The 13,442-nt window shown below is 40.9% G+C and overlaps 1 protein-coding gene across 5 annotated transcripts in view; it reads left to right on the top strand.

Moving 5' to 3' along the window:
• The window catches only part of csmd1a (CUB and Sushi multiple domains 1a), a 118,802-nt gene that overhangs the window by 88,126 nt on the left and 17,234 nt on the right, over positions 1-13,442 (top strand). For 3 of the 5 annotated variants that reach the window (XM_008310575.3, XM_025055646.1, XM_025055645.1), the window contains exon 2: positions 5,053-5,269. In XM_008310575.3, the coding sequence (XP_008308797.2) occupies positions 5,053-5,269 (217 nt within the window). Of the gene's footprint in view, positions 1-1,307; positions 1,655-5,052; positions 5,270-13,442 lie in introns of those variants that run through there. The other 2 variants (XR_003049727.1, XR_003049726.1) reach the window with 2 other exon arrangements.

Here is a 13,442-nt window from a genome sequence, read left to right as displayed (position 1 = left end):
GGCTGGTATTGAATCACTGCAGTCAATAGTTCTACACAGCGTAACTCAGAAAGATGCATTTGATTTGTGGGCCAGCACGCCGTGTGCAGCGAAGGCCGGCGTTTGATTTATGAGCCAGGGACCTTGTGGTCAGGTTGGACGAGAGCGCTTCACTACTCTGCTGCTTCCCAGCACTTAAAATTTAACAATCTGTCTGATTGTTATGTAGATCTGTGCGCCGCTCCAATCCATTACAGAGCTCGGCAGCACATGTTTGGGTTACTGGGCCAAGAATTATGAAGAACTGATTTTTTTTTTTTTGTTTTTTCTCCACAGTTGTGGTGTTTTTAATGTCTCTTTTCTGAGAGGAAGATTTGCTCGGGTTTGATCGTGAACATTCCACATGTGGGAGTTTTCACACAAATCCAGAAGAATCCTCGGGCTACGGTTCACATTTATTAAAGTGAACATAAAACATGAACGAGAGGCTTTAAAGCCGCAGGGAAATAAATCAAATAAACAAACCTGTGGGATTTGACCCTGTTTAAAGTCACACAGTTAAACACTGTAAACTGATCAAATCTCCCGTGTTTTACATGTATGACAGAATGATTTATCTGTACGCCGTTCATTCTGTTGAAATGCATTAGGGGAAAAAAAAACTTGCTGTGAGTTCCTGTCACATTTTCTTTTCTCCAGTAAAGACGATATAAAGAGAACACTTGTTGTTCTGGGGCAAAACATTGGCTAAAATATCAGAGAAGAATATAAATATAAAATCTAAATGTACACTATATTTTTATGCTGTAGTGTATGACGCTGTAGTGTATGACTCACCCGCTCAAAAGTCATGGATTTAACATTAAAGACACTATGTTATTGAATGTAGGTGTGAAAAGTCTAAATTAGATATCTTAATTCTCTTGATTTATTTGTTTCTAACAGTCGAAAATCACAGGAATTGAAGAAAGACACAATAATAATAATAATAATAATAATAATAATAATAATAATAATAATAATAATAATAATACATAAATATAAAATAAATATGTAGAAAAAGCAAAAAAAAAATTTAAATAAATGTATGTAACATAATAGCAGGGGAGTTGTACACGTGAGTTAGTTTAACTTTTTTTTTTATATATTTTATATTTAGCTGCATTTCAGCAAGCACGTGAGTTAGTTTAACTTTTTTTTTTTAATATATATTTAGCTGCATTTCAGCAATTCTGCCATGAAGGAGGCAGTGTACGTCGAATCTCATCTTAGCCACGGTTTTCGCTCCTCTGTTTTATAAATGTTTGGGAAAACTCAGGGTTGTTGGTTGCTTTTTTTACAAGGAAAACTCTAAACTTGCACCAAGAACACAAATGGAATACGTATGTCTGAGTTCCCAGCTTTCTGGAATGCAGCGTATGGAGAGAGGGGAGGAGCTAATAAGACACAGGTGGAGGAGGTTAGGTAATCACTGTGGAAGGAGCTGCAGGGCGAGGGGACAGGGAGTGGAGCTCACAAGGTGGCCTGAAATTAAATCTACTTTTCACTGAACTGTAATGTAAGAAGTTGACCACAGGAAGTGAAGGAGACATGTTTCCAGTTTACCTACTGGTTTAGCTAAGTCATTAAGCTAGTGGAGGATAACCAGCCATCAACCTGGGAGGACGATGTGAGGGTAAGTTCTTCAAATTCTCACATCCTCGTTCTCGTAGATTGTTGGTAAAATGTTCAAATCACCTGCGATGTTGAACATTCTAGATTAGCAGGTTATGTTTTCAAGAAGAACCACATTGTTCTCAGTTAAAGCTAAAGGGTAAGCTAACGTTCTCCATATCCAAATATGAAGAACTTGGATGGAGGTAGAACCCGGTGATGGAAGTCCTCCTCTGCTGCTGTAGCGTGGCGTGCAGCCTGATTCTGATTTCCAGTGAGTACCACTCACCCCATCTGTTCAGAAGTGGGCTTGGTGGCTCTCTGGCAGCAGAAGAAACCACGGACAGACAGACAGGAACAAGTGGAGACAGACGGAGAGAGAGACACAAAGACTGCTGAGGGAGAGAGGGAGTATTGGTTTGGAAAGACGGCACAGACCCATCTGATGTTATTCTGGACACTCCAGATGGTTTGAAGTATGGAGGTGTGTGTTTTGGTGGTTGTGTGTCGGCGTGTTTATTCCAGACTGTGTGCAGGTATTCTACAAACATGTTTGTTCTGTATTATATCAGGAAAACAAGAACACCTGCGGCCTGCAAAATGAGAAAGTTCTTTTCTATGTTTTGATGATAAGATGGCCTAAAAAAAAAAAAAAGCTTCAGATTATCTTTGATGTAGTAACATTAACAGACCTATGGAAGTCATTTTCACAATCCACGTGATTTGTTGATTTTATGCAGATTGGTCTTCCTCAAACCATCCTCATCCATTTATCAGTACTTGGGACCTCCACTAGGGAAAATAGAAAAAAAAAGTGAGAGTAGATTTGGTATAAAAAAAAAACATATATATGTATATATGTGTGTGTATGTGTGTATATATATATATAAATATATATATATATATATATATATATATATATATATATATATATATATATATATATATATATATATATATTTATATATATATATACACACATACACACACAGTATATAGCTTTATACATCTGTTATCTGCTGTAATTGTGAACCATGAAGTCTTTTCAGTAGAAAGGCTTTGGAGCCAAATTGAACCAGTTCCAGAACCAGGTTGTGTTCATGGCTACAGTAGATGGTTTTCTCTACCTGTGTTAGAGAGGGAGTGTGTTCATGGTGATATCAGGTTAATAAATCAATAGTATAGCTATCTGAGAGACAATTACTGTTGGTGAGCACTCTCACACACTCTCTCACACACACACACACACTCACCCACAGTGGTTTATGTGCCCTGTATTCTAGTAGGTGTTGGAGTAAAGTGTATTAAGTTTTTCTGGAGGTGAAAGTAGCAGAAGATGAATGATGTTGGAGGGAAGAGCGATTGTGTAAAGTGAGTTTGTAAATGGGAGTGTTGGAGGAGGAGGAGGAGGAGGAGGAGAGGACAGTAGAGACTCAGTACACCACGGTGGAGTGTTCTTAAATCCTGATTAAAATATATTTCCTCCCTCTCTGTTGGGTGTTTTTTTTTTTTTTTTCAGATGTACTCCAGCGTTGGCCTTGGGAAGCCGCTCTAATGCTGCTCTCCCCTCATTTCTCCATTATGAACTGGTTCTTTAATTGGTGCTCACAGTACAATAGTGGGTGAAGTGGGCTTCATTTTGGGTTTTGTCAATTAAACAGCCAGTAATGTGTGTAGCTGTCACCTGGTTTGCCTCATTTGAGGTTTTGGCACTTTTAGCCACTTAATTACCGATTTGCTCTCTTTTATTTCTCTGCGCGCCGAGCGCCGTTAAAAGCTATTCATAAATTGTTCAGCACCGAGCCAGCGCTCTTTTGTTCCGTGTGTTTCTTTTTCCCTGCAAACTTGGCTTCTCGCAGTTAATGTATGCTTCCATTTCTGCAAGCGTTCAGCAGCTAAAGGTTCTCACTGGGATACGGAAGTGCCAAGTACGACACAGGCATGGACACCTCATTGGTTTTATTATTTATTTAAATTATTTCTAATGGTTGTTGTTTTGGGAGTAAAGTCGACTCAACTCACAAAAGGCGCAACGACAGTGAGAGTAGAAGTAGAAAGTAAAAGTACGGAATAGATAAAAAGTATAAAAGGTGGTGTTTTCACAGCAACGATACGACTATGGCTCTGATTGGACCTTGCATATACTGTAGACCAGGCATGGACAAACTAAGGCCCGGGGGCCGTATGCGTCCCATTCAGCTTTGTAATCCGGCCCGCCAAACTTGTCCAAATGATATAATTGGTTTGTATTGTGATTATAGTTTTGCCTTCTCTCTACAATGCCCGTTTTCCCCATAGATGGCGTAGAGAAGGCTAAAAACATTTCAGCATTTTAGCCTTCATGCAGGATTTTAACATTGCTCCATCTATCTGTCCTGCCCCACCCCCCCCCCCCCCCCCCCCCGTAAATATTTAGGACCAATTGTGGCCCATGAGTCAAAAAGTTTGCCCACGTCTGATTTAGACAAATCCAGGGTATTGGTGGGTAGAACTCTGTGTTCTCTGAATACGGGTTCCAGAGTGGAGAAGTTTGAAAACTCTGGCTCTGTGTGTCTGTCGCAGCTGTGTCAACAGGGTTAAAGGACCTTGAGTCCAAAATCCAATCAACTGTCTGGTTGTGCCGGTATATGGCCTGATCACGGTTTGGACACCATTTATGGCGTTTGTTGGAGCCGCTGAGGCACGCAGCACTGAAAAAGTCCTGGCTACACTCTGCTGCTTTTGACGTTTACTCATTATTAATAGAACTCTGTGGAGGTACAAAGGGAGGTCAAAAAGTTCTAAGAAAACAACAGATCTATTTGTCTACATATCCTCTGCTTTGGTCTTAACGTGTCTGTGATCGGGGTTGGCGTCAGAGAACTCCGTCTTCGCAGAATTCTGGGCTGTGTCTTTCTCTGCAGGTCACGACCTGCTTGTTTGCCTTGTCTGTGGATTGAAATCCAACTCCCTTCAAATGTTCTTTGAGTTTGTGTGAAAAGAAAAAAAAAGTTAGAGCTTCATGTAAGATTTTAAAACTGGTGAAATAAAAAGCATTTTTCATCGCCGAAACTCACAGCTGTAGTATGAGTTAGCTGAAACAAACTGGACGACAACCTAAAATGATTAAACTTGTCAAAACTGTTGGAGAAACCAGAAAGATGTCTTATCCTCAGTGAAGGTTAGCCCTGAAAAATCAATTAAAGCTAATGGTTACCAAAAACTTTTTTTCTAGTTACTATTTTATTCTGAAAATTAAAAAGTTAATTTCTTAAACATCACCATCCTTAACATTAATATCGAACTATTATTGGAATCATTGCGTCATGTGTTACCTCCTTCCTTGCTGAACGGTCTAACATTTGTCCTGTGATCGTTAATCTGCTGCTTTTCATAATTAAATGCAAATGTGACTAATTTTGATTCCTGCGTCTCTTCCAGCTGAATCTTGCGGCGGCGTGGTCCAAGGTCTGAATGGCACCATCGAGTCGCCTGGTTTTCCCCACGGCTATCCCAACTATGCCAACTGCACATGGCTGATAATAACGGGGGAGAGGAACCGCATCCAGCTAACCTTCGTCACGTTGGCGCTGGAGGAAGACTTTGACATTGTATCGGTTTACGATGGACAGCCGCTGCCTGGCAACTTAAAGATGAGGTTGGATTTTTTACCCTTTATTTCTCACCTTGTTTCTTGTTTTTTTTTTTTTATCACCGACCGTTTGTCCTGCTCACATCTGTCTTCCTTCATCATCATCAAACACTCACTCGTTGACAGCTCTACTTGTCTTCTGTCTCCAAAAAAAAAGCCTTGACATTTGGACAACAGCTCATTGATATGTGAGCTTTGAATACTTAACCTACGTAGATTGACGGGAACAGTCTCGGCCTTTTCCTTGAGTAGATTTTCTCTCCGCTTGAATAAGTAGATGAAGAACTGACATGGTGTCTGTGAGCGTGGCAAGTGTCCAAATGGAATTTGTTGAAGTTGAGATTTTAACCCTGGTTTTAAAAGACAGGGAATCTGTGTTTTTTGGTCTGATTCCGTCTGGTGCAGCTCCACACCTGAGTGAGGAGGTGAGTTACAGTATCTCCCTCATTGTTTTACTGATGACTTCTTAGATGACAGAGACTACAGGCAACAGTTGGTTCTCTCTGCTGGGTTCATGTGAACAGTTCTGAGCACATCTCAGTTCTATAGATACTGCATTAAAGCACTGTGTGTGTGTGTGTGTGTGTAATGATGGGGCGTTTGGCCTTTCATACCAAGATGGTCTAGTGATGTGGGCGAGTGTTGTTTGACCTCAGGCTCAGGCCATACATTTATGTCCAGTCCAGAAAAATATCAAATATTTGAATAGAATAGAATAGGTAAGCTGACAAACACTTTTATCTGTGGTCAGGTTTTACTGTCAGTGTTTCCTTGTTATATCTTGTAAAAACACTAAAAACCAACACAACAATATGGATGGATGGATGGATGGATGGATGGTGGGTAGAAAACCATGCTTTGACTGGCCTCACAGCAGCTACAACTGGTGAATAAATGTCACCTGTGTCTGACGGTCACCAATGCAGACAAAGCTGATGTTGTTTTCATCATCACGTGTTACAGTGCCTTCCATGTGCATTTCATCCCCAGGGCCCAGGAAATCTGTGGCTGTAAATGACATGAAAATAATGAGAACAGGCAAACACATCAGCTCAGGTGACGTGTGTGCACGAGTGATCAGCATGAGTGAGATGGAGAAATGATTACCTTTCATAAAACGGGCGGGGGGAGTCGGGGGGGGGGACTTACACAGACGTTTGGCTGTTATTTACATGTGATTTAACTGATGAACAAAACGAAGTGAAATAACCAATAACGTGACACCACGCAGACTTTCATACCGTAAAACAACCTTCATTAAAGGCAGATGTTGCTCCATCACACCCAGAAGTGATGGATGTGATGGTGTTCGATGGTTTTTAGCAGTAAAGAAATATATACGTGGTTAGAATCTGTCAGGACTTAGAGGAGCTTAAATGGGCATTTACTGAATCCAGAGAGTTTATAGACAGCAGACGTAAAACACACACACACACACACACACACACACACACACATCAGTGTGTCAGTCTGACTAAAACTGGCCTTTAAAAAAAAAAAAAAAAAAAATTCAACCAAAAAACGGAATTACACGGATAATGCTGTTGAGATTAAGCCCACCTTGCATGTATTGATCTTGCCTCGCTGCACATCAGTGACATTTGCCGTCCACAGCTTTGTCCCGCAGCTGCAGAAGCAACATGTGCTAATGTTTTGGTTGGATTTCAAGAGTAAACACTGTTGTCATCTGTTGTCAAATGACACCATAATCACAGAGGATAGTGGGTATTTAACCAGCCAGCATGTCAGAGTCAAACATACATCTGTTGAATGTATACGCTCGTGTTTGTATATGGGCCGTGGCCATTAAGTTGTCCAGTGAATGCAGCCGTTTCTGAGTGTGAAAGTCTCTCTGCTGCTGTGGACATTGTTGTCCTGTTCTCTATGAAAGTCTTAAGGGAAATGAATTAAATCTCTACATTTAACCCATTTGTGCCACACTAGTGATTGACACCACTGTTCTGGCAGATGCAAACCTCAGAATTATATCTGATTCCATTTGACCATTAGGTGAGTTTGTCATTGGATGAACACCAACCACAGTAACACACAGGCCAGAATCACTGCATTATACAACTGAATAACTGTTATTTTAGAAATGTTGTCTTTTGTCCCTCAATGATTTATTTATTTCTCGTTGTTCATCAGTTTTGATGCAGAAACGCCAACGAGACCAGACCTGATGTTTCATTTTAGGCATGTAGCCATACAGTCCAAAACAGTTACCTATTAAAACGTGAATGTGTCGATGGCAATGATAAGAATTGTTTTATATGTAAAATAATATAAAAAAAAAATTGTAGCCTGCCCTTTAAGATCCATAAAAAGAAAAACAAAACAATGCACCATTAAAAAAAGAAGATATTCTTCACTATGTGAATTTCCAAAAATGTTTCTCAAAAGGTCAACTCCTAAAGTGTCCCAAGCTATTAGAAAAAAATCAGGTTATTTGTACTTTATGCTGTTTAATGTTAGACTCTGGCTGTTGGTCGTGAAGTATCCGCGACTTTCACGTCTGTTTCTACATCAGAACGCTCCCCAGACGAGTGAGGTGACCTTATGTTTGTCACTCCCATTATCCCAGCGAGACCTGAACGCACCAGGGCCATTTCAAGTACAGCGCCTTCTGCAGGCTTTCATATGTAAAACACCACTTGAAGTTCATGTATACAGGAGCTGGGGGGGAGGGCGGGGGGGGTTGCTCCTCGGCCTCCTCATCCTTCTCCTCTGTTGATGCTGGGACAGCTTTGACTGGTGTGGACATTAGTGAGGACAGGCACTCAGATCACTGGCCATTCTTCTCTGCTTCCCTTGGGATTCCCTGCTCTGCTTGTCACTGCTGGCACAGCTTGGCCCTTCTTGTAAATATTTCTTCAGCTTCTGCCAAACACTACTAGCTATAAAGTCCCCGCCATTCCTCCGCCGCATTCACACATCAAAGTGAAACGTATGTTTTTTTGTTTTTTGTTTTTACATGATGCAGTAAACTCCATCCTCGGGCCAAACGGGCTCTACTTTATATGACAACCTGTCTTCTCCAGGCTTTTAGGTTTAAAAAAGGGTCCAGGGAGACAGTTTCCTAACAGACAGATTGTTTTGTGTAATATTCTCTTTCTGTTGCAAGTCTGAATTTGATTTGATTTTTTTTTTGTTGGTTTAAATTTGATGTTTTCTTTGACTAAACGTTGATCGAATGAAGGGATAAGGAAGTCAATCTGTGAGACGTTGTATTAGTTCAGAGAAAAAGAGACAGCTGTCAAGATAAACGTTCACATCGTTATTAATTTATATATTTATTTATTTTGTTGACATCGTCATTCTGTTTGTTTATTCTTGCTGTTTTTAATTAGGTAGTTTGAGTGTTGTTTATTCTTGTTGTTTTTAATTAGGTTTATTCAACAGAGTTTGTATTTGGGGGATGCCCCCCCCCCCCCATTCTTTTTACACAATTTACATGTTGAGAAAATGTAAAAACATCAGCAGTTAATGTATCCCTGTAGAATTTACCTGGACATAGATCAGCTTGGCTTCTGAGTTAATGGTTGCCAGTTTGAATCCAAAAAAGTGAACTGCCGTTGTGTGTTCTCCCACTTCCTGCAGCCAGTTTTGTGTGTGGGTTAACTGCCGTGGGCAGATCTGTTGTGCAGAGCAGTATGTAAAACAACAACAAAGTATCTCTTCTCCTTCTTCTCCTGCTTTACTCTGCCTAGAACAGCAGTGGGCTACACTGAGTCAGTGCTCCTTGAACTGGCCTGTAGAACCCCGGTATGATTTTTGAATTATCTTCATGCTTTTTTTTTTTTTTTTTTTTTCCCCTTATCTTGGCTCCACGTGTCTCCATTTAGCTGGATGACCCATAAACCCTCCTCTTCTTACAGCTTCTGACTGAATGTGTCAGATTTGCTGATATAAACCCATCAGGCTGCCTACAAAGACAGTGGGAGGAAGCTCAGACCAGCTGACTGGGGTTTCTTTGTTCACAAAAAGCAGCTCTAAAGAGCCAGGATCTATCTCACTCTCACAGCCCTCCCTTCCTACGGCTCTCAGACATCTGTGCGTGGGGAGACTCCAGCGATCTCATTTGTAGAAGATGGGCTGATCCGACATCAGTGGCCTCTTCATAACAGCCCCAACTGAGTGTACAGAGATCAGGTACAAACAGGACGGCGCCTCCTGTGTTCCAGGCTGAGGTGGAGACCAGAGGTGCTTCACTGGCTCCAGAACTAACTCTGAACACAGAACTGATTGTACTTTAAATAAAAATATTGTAGGTATGGGATTAGCATTCAATGGTAATTCAGAATAATCTGCTTGAATTATTGTCTTCCGCTTCGAGCAGTGGTTCTCAATAATTTTCTCTTATGTATTTTCTGTACAAACTGTATGAGTTGCTGCCACCTAGTGACTGGAGGCCTCCCCCCCGACACCTCAGAACTCCGTCCCACTATTTGAGAAGTGCTGGCTTAGAGGGTTTTACCAAATTATAGTTGACACTCATACTTTTTGTCGGTTAAATACGACCCAATCATCGCCGTTTCTCTGGACTTGAAAACATCAATAACGTTTTACGTCCGTGGTTCAACAGCTGACCTGGAAACTGGACCATGATTCATCTCAACATTGAAAACATCAACACAATGAACACAATGAAACTAATTTAGTGAAGCTGATGGAGATAAATGACATGGCAGTTTTCACACCAGTGGCTTTGCTTATCACCATTTAGAGGAAAGAAAGAGAAGCAGATACGTTTCTGGAGTCTTAAGAGTTTTTTATTGTGTTGTAGCATTTTGGAGTACACAGAGTACACAGAGTACGCATAGTTTTCTGGGAATGTAGGATTTTTCATTTTCTGTGCACTCAAAGTATAGTTTGGTCACGGTGACACGGCACACCACTGCACGCTACGCATGTTACCCATCATCAAAGACAGCAGGGGGGTTTGAAGCCAGGACCTCTCGCACTCTGAGACTCCCTAGAAAAAAAACTTTTTATTTTTTATTTTCTGAGATTGAGTTATTCCTCTCAGAACACTGACTCACTGCGGTAGAAACTCGGGTCAAACCAACACCATCTGGCTGAGGATTTAAAATAGAGAATTTTCTTTAGCCATGTTTATTTCTGCCATCCAAATGTTACAGCTGGGACATCGGAGTGGAGTGTCCTCGGATGTCTTCACAGAAGGTACATGCATTATTTGTACCTACAGAGGTGGAGAGATTAGTGTGAGTAAACTCTGGTTGTCTGGTCAAAGATTTAACTTTTTTATATGTGGCTGAAACTGTGGTCCCAACGTAATCTGCACTGACCCCCCCTCACCGCCCCTCCCATGGCCCGGGCTTTGTGTTTTTCGCTCAGTGAGACGAGTCTGTCACTTTGCTTTGAGTGAAAACTAAGTTGTGCTTTCACCCTGTTCCAAAGTGAGACAGCGTGTGAAGTGGGAATATGGCGACAGCACTTGTAGCACTGACTGGTGATCACGATTGGTTTTTCAGGGATGAAAATCCAGTCACTGAGGATATCGAGAATTTTGAGAGCGAATTTAATTAGTAATTTTTGTGACAGTAGCAAAACCTTGATTGTCACAGACATGGCTGCTCAGTATGTAGTTGGGATGATAAATTTTACAGTACTGCAGCGAGACCAAGAGAATAAATAAATAATGCTCCTAAATAACCAACAATCCTCGATGGAGTTTGTTTCAGCTTCACATTAAAGCCATAGACATGATCCCAGAGATGACGTTTAAGGTCTTATCAAAGACCACTCATAATCAACTCTCTCTCTCTGTCTCCCTCACCTTATCTCTCTCTCTCCAACACCAGTCACTGCGAAGTAAAAACACGCATTTTTTTTTAAAAAGGGAAAAAATAGGCCAACACTAGATAACCAGGCATTGGAACTAATCCAGGGCTGGAGCCGGAAACGAAGGGGAGAAGTGATGAGAGAAAGAAAGGGAGCGGGGGGAGAGATGAAGGTAGGAGCTGTGGGAGAAGAATAAAGACGGGAGACAATGTCTCACACACACACAGAGTAGATGGTAAAGCTGGTCGAACTAAGTCTCTGTGTGGTTGGTAGCTCTGTCTGGCGGTGTCTTATTGTATTCCTGATTATTCTCTGAGATGCTCTGACTTGTCGCAGGCACATCTCAAAGTTCAGTTTTCACACCGTGATAACTGAATGCTGATAGAAACTCTAAAAATAAGCGCCGGGGTCTGCATCACGTCCTCTGTGATGCATATTTATACCCGTTTGTTTCTGGTTTTTGAGCTCTGGTTTTACTGCAGCATTCAAGACTTTTAAGAAACTGTTATTTATTTTTTTGTTCTGACAGATTTTTTTTTAAACACCTTGTTTACGTCCATGTTTTCGCCATTTACCAAAAATGGTTGCAAATAGATGTTGACGTGTGAAGTTCTTCTGTGTAGAGATGTTTTGAGTACAGACAATGGGAATGTCTGTAGTTCAGTATTTTTAAAATAAGTGACTTTCAGAGAGCTACTATTTCTTTAGCTCTTCTTAAATAATAATGATAAATAAATAAATAATAAGCACCACATTAATCTCAATATTTTTTTAAAAATTTATTGGATGAATATCAATGCATTTAATATCAAGGCATTGTATTCTATATCAAATAATGAATGCTGATTTATACACTTGTCATTTACACACACTGTGGGGAGAAATTAGGTTTCACCAAAGCAGCTTTAAATACTGATGTACTGTATACCAATCCTCACCCACTGTCCCGGGTGTGTTTGTGTACACTTCAACCTCAGGTTTGACGCCCAGTTTCTCCACAGAGCTCAGACTGTGGTGGTAAATAAGTGTACAGCTGACAAGCTGACTGACACTATTGTCAAACAAATTGCTGCCTGAGGTAGCCTGCAGGCTGATTAATGTTGTTGAGGACAGCAGCTTCACTGACGTTTAGAAAGTCCTCGTTAAAATGCACAGAAACCACTAAAATCTTCTAACTCTGTGAAGCTAGATTTGAAGGTATACTTTTGCATCGCTTTCTTAGTATTTTCCATAAATCATGATTAATTGTTACTAATTATGATCACAATGAATGACTAGGGGTCACTGACTTTTTTAAAACTGAGAGCTGCTTCATGGGTTCTTACAGTAGTAACTCCACTTATTTATTCCTATGCCTTGATTCTTTTTAACGTACTTTCGATCAGTTGGGGAAATAACAGCACAGCATGAACACTTATTCCTATGCCTTGATTCTTTTTAACAAACTTTCGATCAGTTGGGGAAATAACACACAGGTTAGCTTGTTGGTCAGTGTTTGTGTGTGTCTGTTTCAGTAGATAGTGGATGGTCTGGAGACCTGTCCAGAGTTCTCCTCCTCCCGCGGCTCAGATAAGGCTGTATCAGTAGCAGATAAATGAACCACTGAATTTCTTCACTACATTGGCCCCTGTAATGACTGAAACACACTCCTTCTGGAGAATGGCAGCTGCAGTCAGCGTGGAATCACAGCAGTGACTATAAATTTCAGCTAATTTTGCAAAAGATTAGAAGAAGTGGGGAAAAAAAAAAAAAAATCAAATTATCCTCAGAGGCTTTCCAAACTACCCCCTGGAACAAAATCCACTTCTCTACTATCTCTTTTTATTTTTGTGCTTAAACGTGCTAAAGATGTAGCTTCTAATTCCACTGTGTTATAGCTGCGTTGCTGTTATCGCTGCATTTAGCTGCCGCTAATCAGTGAGCGATATTCTACCAGCTGTGTCTCAGCACGGTCCAGCGATGGTTAGCCAGTCTGCAGCGGACGGGCTAGGTAGGAAGTCTGTTATTTGGTGGATTCTGCTTCAATTTAAACGGAACAGATCGCACCAGATTGGAATTTAGACACAGTGTCAGCACACAAATACTTATTTATCTTAAAACCAGGTTTTTGACTTTGATTAATGTCAACACATGATCAGGACGAGGTGACAGTTAGGAACAAATGACCAGAAGGAGTCGTGGTCACCGGAACGGCAGTGATGCTGAGCTCAGCTGTTGGACTGGACTGTCAGACTGATGAGAACATTTAGATCTTTAGGCCTCCTGCCTTACGAAACACCTGCTACTGCTGAGACACAGCAGGAGTGAGAGTGGATACTGGAGGAGAGATGAGCCAAGAGGAGGATAAAGTTACAGGTAGTTTACCAGACGGTAA

The sequence above is a fragment of the Cynoglossus semilaevis genome, chromosome 5, assembly GCF_000523025.1.
Source record: "Cynoglossus semilaevis isolate Cse_v1.0 chromosome 5, Cse_v1.0, whole genome shotgun sequence".
Taxonomy (NCBI): Eukaryota; Metazoa; Chordata; class Actinopteri; order Pleuronectiformes; family Cynoglossidae; genus Cynoglossus; species Cynoglossus semilaevis.
Note: the sequence above shows the minus strand (reverse complement) of the source record. Positions and strands in the feature narration are given on the sequence as shown.